Genomic DNA, 23083 nt, shown 5'->3' with positions numbered 1-23083 from the left:
AATCTCAGTCTGCTCGTCTACTTCCTTCCCTCTCACTCGCTCTTCCCACATGAAGGTAAACTCCTTTGTTTTTTTATTTTAGCTTTTGGAGATTATGAAAGGGAGCTGGAGAAACAGGAGGGAGCAGGAAGGGACGGAAGCTGGATGACAGAGTGACGGAGGTTTCAGTGTTTTTCTTGCCAAGAACATGAGAATGCATGTTTATCCCACGCACACACAGTGCATACAGCATTATCCCACTCACACATATTGTTACAGTGCGCATGATGCAAATGATCCCACTCACCAACAATACAGGACATCTCATCCCACTTTTCATACACACTGTTAATGTTGACTTTTCACATTGGTGTGTGTGTGTGTGTGTGTGTGTGTGTGTGCGTGTGCGTGTGCGCGTGTGCGTGTGCGCGCGTGTGTGTGTGTGTGTGTGTGTGTGTGTGTGCGTGTGTGTGTGGTGATGTAATCTATATGCATTCTCCTGCCTCCACTCTTAAACCTCCAGCTGCAGCCCGTCGTTCTGCCTTTAGGTTCATAACTGCGGATGCTTTTAGAGCACATCCATGTTTACCATATGAGAACGTTGGCTGCGAGTCATTCACAGTGAAAAGAGAACAGCTCCGCTTTCTGTTTATCTATAATGCTCCTCTTGGAAAACTAGCCGGGTATCTTTCATCTTCTTAGCTATAAATCAAGTTTTCACTGCTCCCAAGACTCGAGGATCACCAGACTGGGAAACTGGAACAACCTGCAGAAGCTCTTAAAACTAAATGGCAGACATAGAGTGATATGAATGTGGGGCTTTTATTTGAATTAACGTTGTCTCTCATTTTGTTGTCTTTAGCCTTTTTGCTGTGAAACTTGTTGATGGATTTTTCCTGCACCTCTGTTGCTTTGTGTTTATTGTAATTTAGTTTTATTGTTCAGAATCAGACTCAGAATCTGCTTTATTGGCAAAGTGTGCGTGCACATACAAGGAATTTGACTCTGGTTGACACTGCCCTCAATATACTTGCATAGGAAAAAAGGAAATAACGATGAGGACAAAAAGACAAAAAAACCCCCAAAGGACTGAACAATAAGTTAAGTAGTGCAAAGATCAAAAAACAATGTGTACATTTTTATATGTATTGCAAATTTTACCTCTCCTGTATTTTTATGTGCTGCTATCAGGAGAGAGCCTGCTCTCCACGGTCTTCCCTGATTAAATAAATAGGCATGTGAGGCAAAGAGAAAACTGTCGTTCAGTAGAGCTCCATAATACACCGGCTGCTGTTTGATTCATTTGGCCTATAAGCTCTCGTTCCTCGACTCATGGTGTAACAGATTATAATTGCACTCTGCTGAATATGTAATAGTTAGACAGAAACAACTCTCACCTTGCTACAGTGGTTTCATTTCATACATATCTACCATCTGCTGAGGTTGCTGTCATCTTTGTCACAGCTAATTCAGGCTATGCTTCAGTGCAGCATACATTATGATGATGGACCTGATAGCTTTGAAGTAGGTTCCCCGAATGATGGTGCTTCCTCAGATAATTGTCCGTGCATATTTTTCATACACGAGGTTAAAAAACGTGCTTATCTCCTGTCCTGACCAGGTGATGACGTTCACTGATATGTCATATTTGAGCTGTTGCATTGCCTGGCTGGTCTTTTTTAATGAAGTGAAAGATAGTATAGAGAAGGAAAAGTCCTCTCTGTGCTCCGCTCATGTTGTTTGTACCATGACAGCACCATCTGTTACTGGCTGGTGTTCAGGCTGGCCTTAACCAAAACACACAGACTGTTGGTGGTTTATCTTTGATATTGCGGTGACATGATAACACAACATCTCTTATATAGCCGTGAGCTGGAAGACAACCAGGCAACGCGAACTGCATGTGAATGACATTTCATTCTCTCATCTTCTTAGAGGCGATATGCATTTAGGTTTATGAAATGATTATTTCATTTATACAGACGCTCTCAAACTATGAATCTGATGAGATGATGTAACTCGGTGTCGTCCTGTATCGCTAATGTGAGCATGCAGGATTTATGCAGGAAGTGCTTATTTGAATTCCTAACATGCAGCTTTATTGAAAATTGAAATTGCACATTCTGTTCCTGCGAGTAGTTTGAATACTTAAACATTAAAATTCATTTTTGACCTTTGAAGCAGTAGTTTGACAAAAAAACAAAACTGATTCCTGAGTGGATGGAGCTCAATTGGCTTACGGTAACATCCAGTGAAGAAGACTGTGAGATACAGCTAAAGCCAGTAAGTGGACATTAAGTTAAGGCTGTTGTTGTTGTTGTTGTTGAGTAACTGTTGATGTGTCAGGTTGTGTAAGTACTGCACAAAGACGAGTGTTTGGTTGGCATCTAAAGCTGCAGCCTGCATTGTTTTGTAGAAGCTGCTGCTACAATATGAGCCTGCCAGTATTCTATTATTAATGTTTGTGTCAGTTCAGGTTGATGTTGAATTTTTGCACATTGCCATTTTTATTAAGGCCACTCTGAGCCTTATCCTTGCATAGATTATTGTACATTTTTACATCTGTTTATATTTTTTTCATTTTTTACCAGTGTTGTATTTGACTCATAGATGATGTAACATAACATTTAGCTTAACCTTCAGAATGTTGGTCACCAAGTTGTTGAACAGAAGTCAGAATCATTTCAGACATTTTTGTTAGCAGACGTTTGGAATTAGAAATGCTCTGGTTTCCCTTTTCCGCCCCTGTGGCTGGTTTTCCTGCTCTTCTCTGGTAATAAACTGAATGTCTTTGGGCATGTGACTAAAGACAAAACAAGCAAGTTCATGTCAACTGAGGGATTGTATTTTTCGCTCACATTTTATAGATCAAACAAACGAGCTACAGAGAAAGTTATCAGTAAACTTATTGATAATGAAAGGAACCGTTAAAGCCGCAGCCCTGCTGGATCGCGTGCTGGACAGAAATTGCAGTGCAAAACTGCAGAAATTAGGAAAACGATGATGTTATTGCTCCACATTTTTTTCTCAGCAAATCACTTATTACGTAATATCATCCAAAATGCAGCCTTGTCACCATTGTGTTATCAGGGAGCTGTAAATCAAATAATTTACCTCATGCAAACCACACAATAAATAATCATCTGTTCACAAAGTGTCAGAGCTGTCCATGTACAGTTGAGCCATTTAGCTGTTCCTTTAAGCTTGCTTAAAACCATTAGTGTCATGATTTAGAGCCTCGTAGTATTACGCCAGACGTTATATTGAGTTAAACTTCAGACTGCCATCTCCGTTCAAACTCTCTTCTAAGAGATGCTTGCTTGGTTGTGAATCCATATGCATTAGTCATAATCAGATTAAATCATTTTTAATGTCTATTAGACATGCTGTGAGACTCTGCACTCATGCAAATGAGCAACGCTCGTCGGAGGAAGTGCTTTATTCTTCGAGGTGATGGCCACGGATCATTTGCTGCAAATAAAGTCGCGGTGGGAACAAAGTGAAGCGTCATGATCGTGGTGATTCAGATCACTCCTCAGCCCTCCACCTGCAGTAACTGCAGAGAGCTGAGACAACAACATCCCCAAAGAGAGGCAGGGTGGAGAGACTGATGCAGACAGGAAGCCAGCAGACGAGAGACCGATAGTGACACATGCAGAAAGATCCAGATAGGGCTTTGCACCGCCACGGCTTCCTGCTGCATCACTCTGCCCGAGGATACACTTTCACACCTTTAGAGGACATCTGACAACACCTTCCACTGGAGAGAAGTGATGTGACTAAAATAGATGTCTGGATGTTTATTGTGTCCCGCTGTGTTCTATTTATGCGCCGTGCCCCGGCTGTGGTGTGTTTCAAACCGCTGAATCTTTGGCTATCGTGTGATTGAATGCAAGTACCATCACCTTTAATCTCAACCAGGGAGCTTAGCTTGCCTTTACTTCTGCTGTCTGTTCTAGAACATTTCCAAAAAGACTCAGAAAAAGAAAGAAAAAGAAGATTTGAGGGAATGTCAGTCGGTCAGATTTTTATATTTGGTATATTTTGTACCAAAGTAGATTCCAGGCTGTACTCCCACAAATAAAAGACAAATAATCTCATATCTAGGCCCACTTCCTGCCTTTTCCCATGCTTTCAACGTTACTGTATATATGAGAAAATCTTAGCCTCTGTGTTGTTGAGCCTCTGTGTTGTTGACCAAACCTCTTTGCAAGTGTATGCAAATGCTTCTGAGTAAAGAGTATACATTATATGCTTCAGTCTAATATTCAACATCCCACAGGTTTTCAGCGGCACCTTTTGGCCGCCTTGATGAAAACAAATTCTGGGGAGAGCGGACTAGAGCCAGCAGACAGTTAGCCTATCTTAGCATAAACACTGGAAGATGAGCACCTTTAGATCTCAGTAATGACACAAAACATCTTGTTAGTTTAATCTGCATGAAAACTATGTAGTTCAATGTGCTCTGCTGTTGTTCGTGGAGAAACAGTTACATCACACATTTTTGTTATATTTTAACAAACAAGACACATCATGTTTCCTTTGGTGCGCTGGCAGGTGTGTTTTTGAACTTTACACAGAGCCATGTAGCCGTTTCACCCTGCAGTTATGCTAAGCAAGGCTAATCGCCTCCTGGTGAAAAAGAGGAAAAGAAAAAAAAAGGAAAGAAATGGTTTTCAAATGACCAATCCAAGCCAAAGTGTTGGAAGCTGGTCTCCTCTTTGAGAAGGTTTAGCAGCTCCAGGTCAAGGCCTGGAGCTGCTAAACCTTGTTGTTATTTATTAGTCAGTCCACTATAAAATTTTCTGGTGCGGTGAGATAGTTAGGGTCTAGTTCAGACTGAAATACCTACAATCTGACTGTCAGCCAGAATGTTTATCATCCACCCAGTTGGTCAGTAATTTAGGCAGTCAGCTGCCTCGTCTGCCAGCCAACTTTTTATTCAGTCATACAACGAGCTTCCTGACCAGCTCACAACAAAATCAGTGAGTTCCTGAAGTCACAACAAAACACGCTACCTTCCTTTATTTACTGAAGTGGTGCCGAGTGATATTGTAAACTGAGAATTGCCCCTGAGTCACAGCATGAATTGCTGAAATTATTGCTGTTTTTCTGAGATGCTGAAATGACTCAGTCAGCTTTTCAGCTTTTTTCTGTGACCTCCTTTTACTGCCTTTCTCTTCGGCTACATTTTTTCTCCTCTGTACCACTGTGAAGCTGTAGTGCTTACTTTTTTGGACGGCTTTGTCATCATTGTTTTGCCTCCTTGCGTAGCCTCTCTTTCATGGGGAATAACAGCAAAAGCCTCTATTTATGTCTCTCTGTACTACATTGCATAGCAACAAGAAAGCCATGTGACTAACCCCTGCAGCAACCCCTAACACCAAGACGGTACGTTCTCCTCCTAGTCTCATCCTGTCCTTTATCTTTTCTCCCATACTCTTTTTTTTATTTAAGTCACCTGTTTGGTTTCATCTGCTGCCTGCCAGCATCACTCAATCATCCCCTCAATCACCATCTGAATGCCTCACGCTTGATAAATCTGCCCACATGGCTTTATTTGGCCACTTTCCAGAGTTTGGGCTCCATCTAGATCCTGGTGGATGTCTCGGACACCACCAGTAAAAACAGCGGATGTTGCGTAACAGGATGCACTAACAGACCAGCCTGTTTGTCCAGAAAGCTTTTTTAAAGGGGTAGCGTTTTATCCCCTCCATTCCCATCCCATTTCCCACAGCTGTAAACATGCACTCACCTTTAAGAGGTCCTGAGGGAGACAGAGAGAGAGAGACGGAGACAGAGATGTCACCTGACAGGAAGTGAGTCCGGATGGATCGATCGTGTAACATCAGGAAGGTCTAGTGTCCTCTGTGCCCTGTGAGTCAGCACTTAGAGCAGAAGATGACACTACTGACTGACTGTGACACACACACACACACACACACACACACACACGCAGAGTTAATAATCTGCTAGATAAAACACATTAAGCATGCACAAACGCTAGCTCACACCTGTCACAGGCTCACATGTGCATGCAAATGAATAATCAGTAATGGTCCAGTGGCACACAACACACACACACGGACACACACACACACACATGTTGACGCCTGCGTCCATAACATCCTGCACCAGACAGCTGAACATCCTCCCATGATGTGCTATCAGGGCGTCAGTGTCTCTGCTTCATCCTGAATCAACTCATTCTTTAATTGATCTTGCATAAAGTGGAGCTGTCCTGCTGAAATGGCTCATGGTTGACGCCGTCGGACAGAGCTTCATTGGAGGAGATGAGAGGAGAAGAGAGGTCATTTAGGAGATAATTACGAAAAGAAACATAATGAAATCAAATTCTATTATGTATAAGTGCTATTTAGAAATGAGAATAAAGCTGTGAAATTGTTTATGGGTTTTTATTTTAAAGAAACTCATGAGTAAGGATGATGGTGATGATTTATCTTTGGTATTTTTACATGAAAATCTGTTTTAGCCTTGATGGATAGTTTCAGTTACTTACATCATAGTTTTCCAATGGCACAGCTGTCCCTTGTACTTGTCAAGTGTATTGCTGACATCTGGGTACATGGTGACATTGCTAAAAGGATGTAAGAAACATGAGCATTCAGACCATCAGACAAAGGCAAACAGTTAAATTATAACCCAAACTGTCCACTGAAATCCTCCATCAGAGTTTATGGATTGACTTCCTGCGTCATCTTTGACCTAAAGTACTTGCTGTAGTTTTGTAGTTCTGTCTCAAATATAATCTCTTGATAAACTGTTGGCTTATTTAAGACTTTGCCTGCTCCTGTTTCTTGCCCCATCTTTGCTGTGGCAGCGTTGTTGTGTTGCCAGTTCCCAGTTATTACCTTGGTAGATACAATACTATCATACCCAGTAGCATCGTACCAATTAACCAGCCGTGGCCTATTATTATTACTGGACAGCGACTTTATGCACTTGTTCCATCCCAGCTCATAACTTCCAACTGAGAGAGTGTATGAGCACCAGGGACGTATGAAATGTGGAGTTTTAATGACGAAATGAATGAATGTTGCTTGTATTCCTTATTTTTTTGTAATGGGTGCAGACAGTTTGGGACAGCTTTGGGACCGTGCTGAGGGACTGACACTGTGCGTTTGTGTTTTTCCACGAGTGTGTACATGTTCATGGGCATGTGTGTGTGAGAGATGAATGGCCCAGTGCCAGCCGGAGGCCTGCAGGGGGATAATTGCTCGTCAAAGCTTCAGCACGAGTCATTACCACAGATTTAACCTCTGACCCACCCCACAGCGGGCTGAGTGCTATAGCCAATGGCAGCCCTGGATTTCAGTATTGGGAGCAGGAAGACAGAGGCAGGGGTTGATGGCTGTCACATCTGTGTGTCCATGTTTGTGGTTTTAGCTCTGTCTGTTTCTCTGTTGGTTCCCTTTGACATTGTCTCTTTATGTGATCCTCATTGCTGTGCTCTGTATGCCACTGATTTTTTTTGCCAAGGACTCGGGTTCATGTCCTGCACATTCAGGCTTCCAAAACACTTTAACACTTAGTTAAAGTGGTATGAATTGATTCTTTTCTTTGGTCGCTGAGGGCAGCAGAACAAACTGGAAACACAACTTGACATATTATACAACAAAGTTTTATTCTAATTCTCCATTATGTTCCCCAGCTAGTCACTAACTGTGTGTGGCTGGTGTTGAGCAGGACGTGCACAGTGCGTTTCTCAGTTGATGAACAGCAGTGTAACAGGTGTGATCCTGTAATGTAAAGACACCACCACCATTCTGCTATTAGACAAAGCGCGGTCACTGAGCGGTTCTGGAGCTTGTGTCTTCTGCAATGATGACAGTAGAAATATAGAAACACTCATGTTGCCACACACACGTAGCGTAGTATTTGGCTAACTAACTTTGGCAACATAGCCTACATGCCGTCGTTTGTAGAGCAGATGTGAAAATGCAAAGCTACAATTGCATGCAAGTCTTTGTCCATGTCTAAACTCCTCTAGGAACATACTGTACCATGTGCATTGATATAATGATACAATTATAAACAAAGATGAAAACTGCACAGAGTTAAAAGCATGACCCACCAAGTTAAACTGGGAGCTGCATATGACAGAGCACTAGACCAAAACACACATACGCCACTGGTACAACGGCAGGTGGAAGCAGCAAAACCAAACAATCAGCTGAAAGGTACCAAAACTGCAGAGTCTTTGATCTTATCTTCATCATCTCAGCATGCATCACTTTTCACCTTATACACAGTCATTTGATCCATATTTGATAATAAAATGCTGATTATAGCTTTTCTATTATTGTAGTTTTGGTTAAAACTTTGAAAAGTCAAAGCGTCTCATGTTGTGCCTCAAATCGGTGTGGACTTGTTAAATGTTTATGTTCACTCTTTCTTTCTTTCTTCCTTTCTTTCTCACCATCACTGCCCACTCCCTCCCTCGTTCCTCTCCCCCGCCGCTGTTTGTCGTTATGGAGGCTGTTTCTCGAGACCTCCTGACAAATAAACAGAAAAACATTGACTTGCTTTGCACCTTTTGACAGACTCACACATACGCACTTTGATCCTCTCTCTCACACAAACACACACACACACACACACACACACACACACACACACAATGAAAGTTTGTTTCTCCGTTGCAGCTTTCTCATCAGCTCTGGTGTCCGTCAACAGAGGCCCACACAATAGCAGCACGCACCATTGACCCCAATGAATCACACTCTGTCTGACTGACAGCAGCACGCGCCTCACCGCTACTCTTCTGTCGCACACAGATTGAGCCTGCATGATGGATTACACAATGGATTATGATGGATTATACGACTGGCATTCACATAAAAACACACAAGCACTCTTTGGCTCGGCCATATCACCAGACACTGACTCACACAGCGTTGCGGTTCACTGCAGGGTGAGATCATGTTTTCTTTTAGACCAGTCTGGTGCTCACCTTCATGATTTTATTTGTTTAACACAAGTTGTCTGTTTCTGGCTGAAAACAGAAAAAAAAGGAGTCGGTGATGTCACCGTTTGCTTCTTTTGAAGTGTGACTCTAAAGCTGTTTCTATGGTAACGTTGTACATTCCTCTCCTCTCCGCTCTCCTCTTCATCTTCCTTCTTCTCGGTCAATTCATTATGGGGAGACAGAATTTGATTCTTGATGAACCTAATTGGATATGAATGAGTTTGAATATTTGAAAGGAGAGTGTCTCGATTTCTGTAAAGCTTCATCTTTTCATTCAAAATTCATTTACGCGCAAGTGGATGACTGAATGAATCTGAATATCACCATCTGCCAGCAAACAGAGGAGGTGGAGATGATGTAGTGCAGGATTGTTTGGCTGTAAACTGAGCGTGTGTTTATAGTTAACCACAAAACTAGAGAACAGCTATAGATTTATGATTCAAAGATGGCGACGTGCAGCATACTAACTGTTCTATCTTTCACACATGGACGCACACGCACACACATACATACGTACACGTTCTTAGCCAGATTGAGGCAGGATGAGCCTCGGCTGCAAGACCATAACCGTGACAGAGTGATTTAAAGTCACATTCACACACACACACACACACACAAAGGCAAACACATAGACACCCACATATACACACATCACTGCCAGCACGTTCCCCCCTCCCTTATCTTCTTTGCTTTCTCAGTCAAGTGAAGCTATAGCATGTAAGTCATAATCCCTTACAGCCACCTATAGCTCCTGTCCTGTGACCTTCACTGACTGCCACCGCTGTGACGGCTAATTATGTGGCCCGGATTTCAGGGCAAGACAGACTAATATGAAGTCCTTCTTAAACACTGTTTGTTGTCCTGCCTTTCTGATGAGTTAGAGAAGGAAGTATCCCTTTGTTCTACATGTGTAGGCACATTTCTTCTATTTCTATGTTATTTTACTGTATACGTTTACCCAAATAGAAGGGCACTTAGAGAGCACAGACCACCACCAAGTTCGTCCTGTAATTCGGGTCCACTCCAAAATGTAATGTGTTCTTCCTTGGCCCACGCTACATGGTTCCACCAAGTTTCATAAAAATCGGGTCAGTATTTTTACATAATCCTGCTAACAAACAAACCAAGAAACCAGACCGAAAACATAACCTCATTGGTGGAGGTAATTAAAGGAAAAACCTGCCTTCAAACATGGAGGAACAGAACAAATGCAGATGTAGTGTATGACATTCCAGTGTTACATATATCATGGCAACACAGTCAGTACTGTTTTTCTCACTGAGCATGCCTGTTTCTCAGCCTTGACTGAACATTTATGGGAGATGTTGAACCAACGTGCCAGACAGCATTCTCCATTGCCATTGTCAAAATACCATATGAAGGAATTTCTACTGAAAGCATGGAGCACATCCCATCGTTACTGACTGGTGAAAACCTTTGCAAAGTGAACCCACAGAGAAGGATCTCCAGACTGACGTTCCCCTCGGATCTGCAGAGCATGTTAATGTCTTTCAGTTCATTGTTTTTGTTTTGCAGCTCTTTTATGTTTTGGGTCACTCATTGACTTGTTTCCAGTTTTAGCAGACAAGTGTTTCCCCTAAAAGCTCTCTGATATATCCAGTGTACGGTATCTGCTCAGCAGCAGACAGTAGACAAAATTAGCAACTAGCATTTAGAAGCTAAAGACAGATTTACCCTCAGGAGCTGGTGGAGACTAAAACTTTGCCAAAAGGAGAGGGAATGTCAGACTTCTGCTCATCAGGGGAACAAAAACAAGAGAGTAAAAATGTTGCTGGATGAGTAAATAAGCGACTGCAACTAACACATTCACGGTATCGACTTTATAAGATGATAATATATCAGTGTTGTGTTTACAGTTTTTTGCACTTCTCCCAAATGGCAAAAAAAAAGAGGTCAATTAATGCTTGTTCAGACACAGGACTGCTTTTTCGTTTAATTTAAATGTGCTGATCGATGTATCCAATAGAATTGACACCAACAGACCAGTTTGCAATGTAGGCCCAAGGCCCTGTGTTGAGTCGATGCTTTAATTCTCTAGTCTCAGAATAATAAACTCCATGTCTAAAATGTACGTTTCTGCTTGGATTGTGGGGTTTGCCCGAAGTCATTCTTTGAATTTTAGTAAATTACTGACTGAGGTCAAGATCAAATGGGTAGCTTGAGAGAAGCTGAGTCCAAATCATCACAAACTACTGATCGATGTTTCTTCCTTCCTCTTCCATCATGCTGCCTCTATCGTATATGCATCTCATGGCTTTTGCAGAAAGTAGCAGGAATCTAATGTGACCTTTGGTGGTGATAAATATGTGGCTGACTGCTGGACTATAGAGTAAAGAGCAGCACTCCTATTTAACCTTTTTTACAGTACAAATGCTTTGGGCAAGATGCCCTTTTGCAGCATTCATTTAAGATAGCAATGTTATAGAGCAGAGTGGCTGCAAGAGACTTCTGGCTTTATTGAAAGATTAGATTGCTTTGCCTTGGTGGGTTTTCATTCTGTTACTGTCTTTAATAGTTTGGTCGACTCTACAACCCTGAAAAGGGGTGTTAGAGTGGAAGAGCGAGTTTTCTGGACTTCTCACATTTCAATTATTCATCAGTCAGTGAATTAATTTTGAAGAAGGAGAAAACAGAATGAGAATGAAGCAGGATAAAGAGCAAAGATGGAAGAAGTGAAGGAGAAACAGATGAGTGAGTAGTTATCGAAAGATGGTGAAGAGATGTCTTGTGACTGACAATGATAAGCACCAAGAAAAAGTCTCAGAGACGAGGCAGGTAAGATTAAATGCCTCTCCCCGTAATGTTCGGTTTCAAACATTAGACACTCCACCTAAATGTGAATCACTGGCCGGTTCGCTGGCAGAGTCAGGCTGCTGTAGATGTGATGAATCATGAATCAAAAGCTAAGAATATGCTCTGGAGCCAAGCTTGACTAGCGTATGCTCGAGTGATTCAGCTTTTGATTGAGGAAGAGCAGCGAGAATGTGGATTTGAGAGACTGCAGGTTAAGGAGCGAGTGAAAGGAAAGACGACTGCAGGAAGCATAACTGTGGTTTGACGAAGAGGAGCATGACACACAAAGTAGATCAGAGGAGTGTACTGTATGCACTTCCACTCTCTTGACTTTTTTATCTTGATCTTCTTTCTCCCTCCACCCTCCACCCTTCCCCCTTCTCCTCTGATCTCATCTTCTGAGTGCTGTAGCGCAGGACGGCGTTATGCCACTTCCAGCCCTCCGTCCAAAGCTAATGCATTTCCCTTAAATATTTCAATATGATCCTCCTCTGTTCTGCAAGGTTGAGTACAAGCTCTTCCTCTGCTGGCGCCCACAGAGGCGCACTGCCACCGATAAAATCCTGCCAGGGGTTTGATGTCTCACAGTGCTGGAAAGAACTGCTCGCATCAAAAAGTGGGAGAGATACTCGTAGGGAGGATGTGGGAGGACTGCAAGACTGCAATATAGATTATAGATCGAGGGAGATACATGATAACCAATGTGACCGTTTTTTTTAGTTTTGTGTGTGCGTCCACGATCACTTCCTGCGCAGATGTAGAGCAGCGTGCTGGCTGATGCAACATGGAGCAAACTTGTCTTCTTTGTCAGATGTGGTTCTGCTCTGCAAAATCTGGTCTGACAGGCACTCCAGTGAAGCACGCACACAAGCACGAAAGGCCTGCGAGCAAACCCAGTCCACGCATGAAGATAACACCTGAACAATCCACTTACCGCTTTACAGGCTGTTATGTAAGACGAAAACCCTTGCACGTCTGTGTGTGTGTGTGTGTGTGCGCGCTTCTTTGTGAAATTCAAAGCCACATCCAGTGGTGGCAGCTGGAGCAGCGAGTGAAGCCCTTATGGTTCAATAAGTCCAGTCAATGGTCTATACCTGTCCTCCCGGGTCCTTTTCTTCCTCTCCGTATGTCTCTCCATCACCTCATCACTGCTCCCATTATATTTCATGGCCACCGCCGTCGCAGGGCTGGACCTAGAGGAAATTAAAAATCTTTGTTGCTCGTCACTCTCCCCTGAGAACGGGCGGATGTCAATAAAGTGTTGCATTATGTGCTGCCACATACACACACGCAGAAAAAGCATACTGTACTGAGATAAAAACTGACACCCACACATACTGGAAGCTATAAGTTTACTCAAGGTGACAAATAAGCACACAGACTCAAAGCCAGAGAAAGACACAGTATGTTCATTAACCTGGCGGCCACTCCGTGGTGTGTATGCCTGCTATCATCCGTCTGGTATCGATGGAGCCTCAAACACAATGAAGACAAATATTGATGTGCTCTTTGTTCTCACATATGTTCTAGTTGCAGAACCAGTAACCGGAAAAGCCTCATCCTGACCAGTACTTCCCCCACCCTGCCACGGCCACACTCTCCGCTGCCTGGACACATAGGTCAGTATATAAAGCTCCCACGTACAGTGTTTACACTGTATTGTGCTCATGTTTAGTTTTTTTAATATTTTTTTTTAATTCTAAAAACTGAATAGCTGTTTTTAACTGACTGATGAATGAACAGAAAATGAGTGAATAAGGGGCCAAAATAACCGCAAAAAGCTTATTTGAGCTCATTTGTTCTCGTTTTTTAATCACTTAGTTGAGCTGTGCTGCATTTTATATCCTGTAGCTCTTTCTTTCACTTTCTATTGTGGGATTTTCTGAATTTTGCTTGTCTCAGTGAGAGACAGTCTCAGACAGAGTTCACTATAAATTGCAGGGGTCCATGTCTCTTTGCAGCTTTTGGGTGCATTAGGACATGAAATTTGTGTGAAAGGGGTCGAATATATACACCCGATTATATTTAGGTGTGGAAATCTGTGTACACAGAAAACAGGAAACCTGCATACGCAGTCATTTCGTCACATTTAGAAAACCCCACGCACGTCTGTTTTCTTTTCATTCATCTTGAATTTGTGTGCATGTGCACAAGCCCCAACTGCCTGGTTTGCATATTAGCTTTGTGTAGAAATGGTGGAAGCATCTAAGAAGCAGCAGAAGAAGGAGAAGAAGCTCAATTTTACCGACTGTAAACCTGAAATAACGGCTGACAGAAGAAAAAGTGTAGTCTTTGGAAGCCTAAGCTCTGGCATGACCAACAAAATGAAACAAGTTGAATGGCAGAAAGTGACTGTAGCACTAAATGCTGTTAGTTCTGAGCCAAAACAGGAAGTACCTTAAAATCTAAAATGAAGTAAGTTCTACTATCCTGCCAATAACCCACAGCCTATGTTTTCTGTCGTGTTCTGTCCATATGTAATTGTAACAGGAAACAGTCCGTTGGACAGCCCGCGCAACTTCTCACCAAGCGGACCGGCCCACTTCTCCTTCGCCTCTTCTCGCAGGTTGGCATCCCTCCTTTATTCACACAAAAAGTCACACATGCAGCGTTACAAGAGCAGTCGAGGGAAATTGTTGATGGGATTATTTTTACGCACGCACACACGCAGTGAAACCCATCATGGACTCGCACACACAACCCCTCACACGCAAACATGCAAAATGAAAGTACGTGCCACCGGCGGGCAGTGTCCTCCGCTGCTCCCACCTCGAGCCCGGGCGACTGAGGCGTGACAGCGGGCCGAGATGAATGAGGTGAGGGGCCGGGATGCTGCCCAAACATGTGTCTCTCATCACTCACTCAGATGAAGTGTCGGACTCGGGGAGGGCTGGAGAAGGCCTGAGGGAAGAGAGGCATAAAAGCAGCCAAAGTGTTATTGGATAGATTGAAAGAAAGTGAAGGTGGTGGAATTGTTTTCGTCAAATCGCCGATTGTGTTGTTTGGAGAGACTAAAATAGAAACTGATATTGGAGTTCTGGCTGCTGAAAGTGAAAGAGGTAACAGTTTTTGTCATTTTTTTTCATTCTAACATATGTTCTCCCGTTTCCACTCCTGTGTGTTTTCCTCAGGGCTGATGGTCGTAGATGGTCCTTGGCTTCTCTGCCTTCCTCAGGATATGGCACCAATACTCCCAGTTCAACGGTAGGTTTAAGAGGAAGGAGAAAGCCACACATGCTCAGAGCTCCTATGAAACTGTTTCATTTCACACTTACTTTTGCTTTACTAGCATTTTGGCAGTACCTCAACCATCTGATTTCCTCAACCATCCTGGACTGATTTTCCAATCTGACACCATTGTTCCATTTTACCAAAATTAAAATTTTGAGTAGCGCACAGTGTGGAACTCATTGGAATCATATTATGAGGCCAGTGATTGCTGTGGCACTTAAAATTAAGTCTGTGACTAAATAAATGTAGCTGATAGCTGAATCGTTTGTTTAACTCTATTTATTGTGAATCAGCGAATGGGAGGCACATTATAAAGCACTTAGTCCTGCTAAGGTTGAAAATCGTACCGTTCATTCACCACTCATTGCCAAGAAAGAAAGACCTCCAACATCAGTATGTCTGCATGAGGCTGCTGTAGCTCGTGGTAGAGTAGGTTGGCCATTCGTCGCAAGGTTGGTGGCTTATTTCTGTCAAAGCGTCCTCAAGCAAGTCACTCCAAACTTTTCCTAGTATTTGTGTTTGTGTGTGTGTGCACGAGAGAAAGTGGGTCACTTTGGACAAAAATGTCAGTGCCTGCAAAAAAATAATAAAATTACATTAGCAACAACACACCCATTTAAATCATGCAGGTCACAATATTAAAAATGTGTGTGTGTGTGTGAGAGAGAGAGTTGGTCCCACTGGCCCAGAGTTCAATCCACTTGGTAAGGAATCCAGCTCAATTCAGTCCAATCCAGCTCACCGCCACATAAAGAAAAACTGTTCCGCTCCGGGTTTTACACAGAGCCCTGCCAAGACCAGCAACTCCTGGAGAAACTCCTGCAGGGAAGTAAACGCGTCCAGCGCATTATTCCTCCTCCCGTCCTGACACAAACTCCAGAGACGAGGATTATGTTTTACCACAAGTTGCATATTGCAGTAATGATGTGTGCTTGTCACAAATTCCCACGGCACACCTGGATTTGCCTCACGGCGCAGCATTTGGGACCCGCTGGTCTGTACCACAGACGCGACTACAGCAGTCAAAAGTTTGCTTCATCTGTCGCATTTTATTTCTGCAGCAGCCGCTGCACCTTATGCTCCCTCTGATGCAGGGCAGAGCTGACTAAGTGTGTCCCTGTAACACAAAACCTGTGTCTATCAAACAGGACAGCAGAGCACAGTGAGCAGGCTCCAGGCCCTCCTCTAAAATCTCTGCTGTTGTTTTCACCGAGACGTTCATTCATATCTGCCCTCGCGGAGCATCAAACACTGCACCTTTTCTTTCTTTCTTTCTTTCTTTCTTTCTTTCTTTCTTCTTCTTCTTCTTCTTCTTCTTCTTCTAAATTAGCCGCACAAGTCATGAAATCAGCTCACAAAAAAGGTGTTTTAGATTTTCCATCCAGCGCTGAATTGATAAGGTGGGTTTTGTGTCCTTCGCATAAATATGGATCCCACTCAGAATGTATTTGCATATATTTCACGCATAAAATCGGCACGTGCAGGTTTGCTTTTAAATTCGTGCTCTAAAGTTGCACGTTCCACTTGCTTTGAAACGATTACACGCCACGCTTGCAGCTAAATGCCACGCATGCACAAGCACGCGCGCGCGTGCTCCCGTGTTCTTTGACTTTAATAGTCGCTGCTGCGAGTCTCACCTCGTTAATTCAGTGCAGGAGAACATGCTTCAGACGTAAAGCAGAGCTAAAAAAAACTAATCAGTTGCTAAGATATGATCGACCTGATTTATGTGGATGATGGCGATGAAATGTAACCGATCTGTAAACTGTTCCAGCAACTGTTTCCCGATCCATCACTTCAACCTCAGAGAGGCACAGACGGATGAAAGTTGAGGTGGGAGCGAAGCGTGTTTTGACGCGAACTTTTCACTTTGAAGCGGAAGAGGCGACTCAGCGAAATGAACGCTGCCGAGGCCCATTTGGTAAACAGTGCATTTGAGAAATTGACCTTAATGCGGGTGGCGCTCAGGTGGAGGCAGGTGTTGACTCATAATCCACTCGCTTAACATTTCTGCGCCGTCGTGAACACAATCGCTTCCTCCGCGTCTTCGCCGCTTTTTCACGCATCGTTTCTTTCATTGACTGCTTCTCCTCACAGCGGCACGCGCGCACAGACGCACACTGCGCGCGACTGATTGATCTCTTCTCACCGGTAGATGAGGTTGAGGATGGTTTGTCAGCCTCTTCTTTCTCTTCTCCACCTCCATCACTCCCCCTCCACCCCGTCAGATTTCAGTGCTCTGCCGGTTCTTACATGGGCCATTACTCGCTTGATTAGTTACAGCAGGACCCTTGCATACTGAACAGAGCAGTTGAAAGGAGGAAGAGGGGTGTGTGTGTGTGTGTGTGTGTGTGCGCAGAAAAGCTGCAGAAATAAACATCAACAGTTGAAGGTGGAGATAAGACAGTATAGAAGATGGAGGAAGTTCAAAGGATGAGGAAGAGGACTGTGAGTACTCTTGTTTGCTATTGGACGCTGAAGCTGATCAGGCTGATTTGACTCTGCTTCACCACAGCAGCAGGATGAGACAAGCAAGGTTTATAAATCCCAAGTTTATTTATTTCAGTTCTAGTTTAAACCAGCTGATCTGTGTTATCCGTAGGTCTCATAAACAAAGGAACCTTAAACAACTTGTACCGTTGATCAGAAATGCTTCACTTCCTGCTTTCACCCATATCATGAATAATATTATAGCCAGGAAAATAGAAGAGAGTTCAACATTAAACACATTTTCTACTGGTGCCATTTCCAGTAAGTCACATGTGATGCTGGAAAATCTCTGTTTGCCCACAAGGAACTATATTTCGATGTGATGTGCTGGTGATAGCTCCACTTTGCCAAAATGATTAGGCCCAAACATTTCCTACAAATTATGAGACATTCACATCATAACCTATTGAATAATAATAAATAATTAATGAATGATACCTCGTGTGCAATCAGTGTCTGGTCCATTTACATCATGAGTCATTTATATGCATGTGTGGATGCTTTAAACTGTTTTTTTAAAAGGGAAAACATGCAGGTCTGTTTTTCTGTGTGGGAGGAAACATGAAAAACTAACACTGCTTGAAATGGTAACTATATATACTGTATTATGTGGACAGTGAATATTATATGTGCAAATGAAAACTTCAAGGCATCAAAAGAGACAACAGAGCTGTTGAGGCTGACTGCCAGGTGATCCAGCTGTGCCGGCATCATCAGAGAACGTCTCCTGGCATATTTTCCTCTCGCCACGTCTTCAGCGGGAGGGACTAAGACACCAGTGAAGGAAGTCTGGGTGCTGTAAAGTGAACTGAGATGCACCCTGTGGCATTTTCCTCAGCCTCCGAGCTCCCTGTGTCTCCAGGGAACCTCTTAATTGATTCTGTTGGCTGGACTTGCACCGTTCACATCATCATTTCAGTGCTTTTCTGCAGCGCGCGAGTGGATAAGACCTGAATGGAGTTTCTAATGGATTTTTATAGCAGAAATCGTTGTGTGACCAAAGCCAACCATGGTGTCCCGTTGGGAGATGTGTTCATTAAAACCTCCCATTGATCCAAGCTGGTTTTTCCCTCCTGCGCTGAAGAAAAGTCTTTTGTTTAAAACCGAAGAGCGCTGCCATTAACCCCCCCGAGGCAGCAGACACTTAAAGCAGCAGTCTAACTTTTACGTGGAGTGACTCCTTCGTTCCCTGCAGTCTTTTCGCTCTGGTTTTCAGTCCACATTATTCTGCTTTGCCCTCCTACACTAACTCCTTCTGGATATTTTTCTTCTTTCTCCACCTCTCTCTTTCCCTTCCTTGTTCTTTTAAGTTCGTCGCTTCTTTGTTTCAGTACTTTCCACCCACTCACATCATAGTACACCTTGTGCTCTCTTCTCTTTTCTTCTTCTCTTCTCTTCTCTTCTCTCATTGTCACCACATCGATGAAGGTTGCTTTCGCCATTTGTTGTTTTCTGATTTCTCCATCAGTGGACATCTATTTTTGAGCTACAGATGGTGAAGCTGCGACAGAGGCTTTCAAAAGAAGATCTAGCAAAGGGCGGTTTGCATTTTAACCTTGTCTCCTTTTCATGTCTCTCTCCAGTCATCCAGCTCATCCCAGGAGCGTCTGCACCAGCTGCCCTTCCAGCCAACCATGGACGAGTTGCACTTCCTGTCCAAGCACTTCGGCAGCACCGAGAGCATCACGGACGATGACGGGGGCCGACGCTCACCGCACGTCCGCCCTCGCTCTCGAAGCCTCAGGTGAGAGCATGGCAGGTCACGGGCCAAAGACCAAAGACAAATACTTCAACCCCACAGTTGCTTTGATTTAGGTTGTTTACATGCAATTTGTCTGTAAGAGCAGAAGCCATAAGGGCTGAAGTGCTGGTTTCTGCGTGTAGCAGGAAGTAGCCACCAGTCTCTGACAGTTGGAAATAATGTTGTGACACTTTCCTCCAGTTACAAAACATTGATGATTCATTGTTTAAACCATCAGTGTGTTTTCTGGCTACAGTAGTGACACTGAGTCATTTTGATTATTTAAAAAAACTTGCCAACATTGCTCAAAGCCTTATTTGTTAGTAACTGATTTAATCTGGTGAAGAAAAATAACAAAAGCAACCAAAATGGAGCATGTTGAGCGTCAGTGAAAGGACATTAAGCTGCCCTTTAAGGTTATGAAAGGGAAGCCTTAATTAGTGTGCATGAGCAACTTCATTGTGTCATGAGGAGATGCTGAGGACTTGCAATCATTTACTGAGCGCACAAGCCTTTTTGTTGCTTATCTTGTATAATTCACCTTTTGTGTGTGTGTCAGTGCTGTTGAATGCTTCATTTTCTGCCATTTAATGAGACGAGAGACATTTTGCAGTGTCATGTAAATGAAATAATTGAAAGTAAAAACATGTTTCTCCACATAAAGCACAAAGTTTACACATAGTATACACTAGATAGTAAATACTCTATAGATAGATAGATGCAGAATATTATTATTATTTTATATTAATAAAAAGTCATGGAAGAAGCATTCAGATACCAATACCACTCTATAAAATACGCCATTTCAGAAGTAAAGGTACTTTTATGATATTGAATTGTAACTGATGCATAAGCAGCATTTTTATATTAAGCCAATTTTAACTACCAATTAAAGAATAAGTCTGGTGATATTTGAGATTTTTGCCAACAAATCCTGTGAAAGACCAAAACCAACAATGAGTTGATTCTGCTAACAAGTATTTTTTGTGTAGCCAAGTCTGATACAGTTAACTCCTCTGTGCCGTTGACTGTTCTCCAAAAACTCTCAAAACACTGTTGCACTTGGTGACATGTTTCTTCATTACCCTGAACACAGGCACTGTAGCTTATTTTGAATCAATCACACATTCACTGTCAAGCAGATACTCAGAAGAGCAGCAAATGTGTATTCATCCGCAGCTTAATATAGTCCCAAATATATATACTCTTTGCTCCAGTTAAAGGAATGTTTGCTAAAAACTACAATGCCCAGATCTTTTAGCAAATTACTAAACCTTAAAAAAAGAATGAAAGTACATATCTGGGCCCTGTTTTTAAAAGGCCAGGTCTTAAGCCTGGGGTGAATTGGCTTAGGGCTGAGTGCTAAAGATGAGGCTGGGGAGTACTGAAGGATGCACTTACACATTATTAGTTTAGGTAAATATAAAATAGAATAAAAACATACACCTTTAACTATGACTATTACTCCAATTACATACCACTGGACAGATAAATCTACAGCATCATATTCCATAAGCTGATCGGATGTTTTATGTGTGAAATCTTTACACAAATTTAGAACCCCAGAATAAGCAGACATTTACAAAAATCAGTGACGCTGATGAGGTCAAACATTAAATATATGGTGTTTGGACTGGTTTCAATTTCAATCATATGTCAAAAAACATTAACAAATCATCCCATACTTTTATATTAACTTTTTTGCAATCAGAGTTGCAGTGTAGTAAAAGAGGGCCACAACATTGACCTCTGAAGTAAAAAGTAGCAGAAAATGGACTCAAGTAAAATACAAGTACCTTTTATTTTTATTACAGTACTTGAGTAAACGTACTCAGCTGCTGCACCACCACCTCTGTTACATCAGTGTCAGTCCACCCTCCAGTGCTTCAAGGCTCTCCAGAGTGCAGCAGTTTCTCTATTAGCAGAAGCCTCTGGAGTGCACTCCCTCCAAACACACCTGTTATAGCCCCCCTCTGGATGCAACATGCCCAAACTACATACAACACGTCACCACTAATCAGTATTCAGTTTTCATTTTAAGCTCCTCAGCAGTTGCCCTAGATAATAGCCTCTCTTGTAGCTTCAGTATATAGAATGCCTGTATTGTGTACCTTGACATGGCTCATTATCACCATTCTTATCACATCTTTGTGAAGCTAGACTATAATGTGTTTGCCCACAAGGTCTTTTCATAACATGCTTCTCTTTTGCGAATTTGTCATTCAGCACTGTATAGGCTGCTATGGGGTGAAAGTATGACGTTTTTGGCCTTCCTCTCTGCCACATGTTGAGTTTCCTTTGCCTTTTATTCCTGCATGCGTGTGCTGGAAAGTGTACATGTGACTCTGACGTCTGATGCTTGTAATGAGAGTGGCATGACATGCTGGAGGATACCAGATCCATTAGAGAAACTGAACTGAGTGTACTGATTTTCTGATCGCTCGATTAGCATAATGTACAGACAGGACATGTGGGGGAGCAGTGAATTGTTCCTTCATTCAAGTGAAAAAATACAGACTAGCATCTCTCTGTCTCCCAGGCCGCCTCCCCTCACTCCTGCCTTTTATGTTTCCCTCAGTCAGAGCTGTGTATTACACTCCTGCTCTCTGTGTTTGTCTCCCTTCAGCCCGGGGCGCTCTCCATCCTGCTATGACAATGAAATAGTGATGATGAACCATGTCTACAAGGAGCGCTTCCCCAAGGTCAGCCTCACACAAACAAATACACAAGTGTAAACGCTGCAGCTATACATACACACACCGTGTAGGCACACAAACAACGTGCAGGCAGTCAGTGGCTACCTCTTAAGCTGCGCTGAATTACATTCACATTTAAAACATTCAGGACTCAGATGTTTCTGGTGGCTAGCTGATGATGTGTTGGGCATCACAGGGGGTGAACGTGTGTCCAAGACAACTAGTCAACAGGCTTTTGGTTTCATGATTTGGAAATGTCGCCCCACGTTACTTTGTTTGAAACCAGAGCGTGTTTGGTTGGATATTAAACACAAAAGGTTAAATCCATGGAGGACAAATAAAAAATGAGGTCAGTAGTTTGGACGGGCTGCAGCCTGGATCAAGTGAAAATGACTACAAGGACAGAGAACAGTGTTGCCACATGTTTGTGAGGATGTTTCTGAGAGGAGGCCTCCAGGCGAACAGTAGATGTGACGGCTAGAGTGAAAAGGTTTCACCACAGCCCAGGAAGTAGACAGCTGCCAGCTCCGTGTGGGGTTGGAGACCAACATCGGGGACTTGATCTGATGTAAGCCACTACAGGAAGCGTAACGGTGGGATGTTTAGGCAAGGTGACGATCACAAAGGCTCCTGCATTTTTGGAGAGCTGGAAGAGATGTGGCCAGCTGCAAAACAATACAGGCTAGCAAGACAACGCTGGGGTCTAATGTGGAGAGTCTAATGCCTGGAGCAACATTTGGGTTGCATCCTGGGATACATACATGTCTCGCTGATGTCCTGAAGGATAAACCTGCAGAAAAAGAAAACACATTCGCCATATGGTCTGAGAACAACAGCCAATCATTCACAAAAGTCTTTTCCTTCAACAAGGAGCTGCTCAGTCTTCAGGGCCTCAATATTACCCCAGCATGGTCAAAATACCACATGAGTCAGAATATAAGAAGGAAATAGGGGCCCAATAGCCTAGTTGTTTGTATGCGTACTTCGACAGACTGTGAGACAACAAGTGCAAAAAATAATTTTAGCATCAAACAAAGTCATGTATAGTTACAAGAGACCTGGTCCAGGGGAAAAGTAGACGGTACCAGCACTGGACCGCAGACGACAGGTACCAGTGGTTCCCTTTTTGCTTTTTCAAATTTT

At 43.0% G+C, this 23083-nt stretch overlaps 1 protein-coding gene across 1 annotated transcript in view; it reads left to right on the top strand.

Annotated features, from left to right (window-relative positions):
* LOC121604427 (microtubule-associated serine/threonine-protein kinase 1-like) overlaps positions 1-23083 on the top strand; it is a 67711-nt gene that overhangs the window by 18149 nt on the left and 26479 nt on the right. The window contains exons 3-7 of the mRNA XM_041933940.1: positions 13313-13401; positions 14273-14348; positions 14914-14986; positions 19087-19247; positions 21871-21946. Of these exons, the coding sequence (XP_041789874.1) occupies positions 13313-13401; positions 14273-14348; positions 14914-14986; positions 19087-19247; positions 21871-21946 (475 nt within the window). The remainder of the gene's footprint in view (positions 1-13312; positions 13402-14272; positions 14349-14913; positions 14987-19086; positions 19248-21870; positions 21947-23083) is intronic.

Source organism: Chelmon rostratus, chromosome 3 (genome assembly GCF_017976325.1).
Source record: "Chelmon rostratus isolate fCheRos1 chromosome 3, fCheRos1.pri, whole genome shotgun sequence".
In the NCBI taxonomy this organism is placed as follows: Eukaryota; Metazoa; Chordata; class Actinopteri; order Chaetodontiformes; family Chaetodontidae; genus Chelmon; species Chelmon rostratus.
Note: the sequence above shows the minus strand (reverse complement) of the source record. Positions and strands in the feature narration are given on the sequence as shown.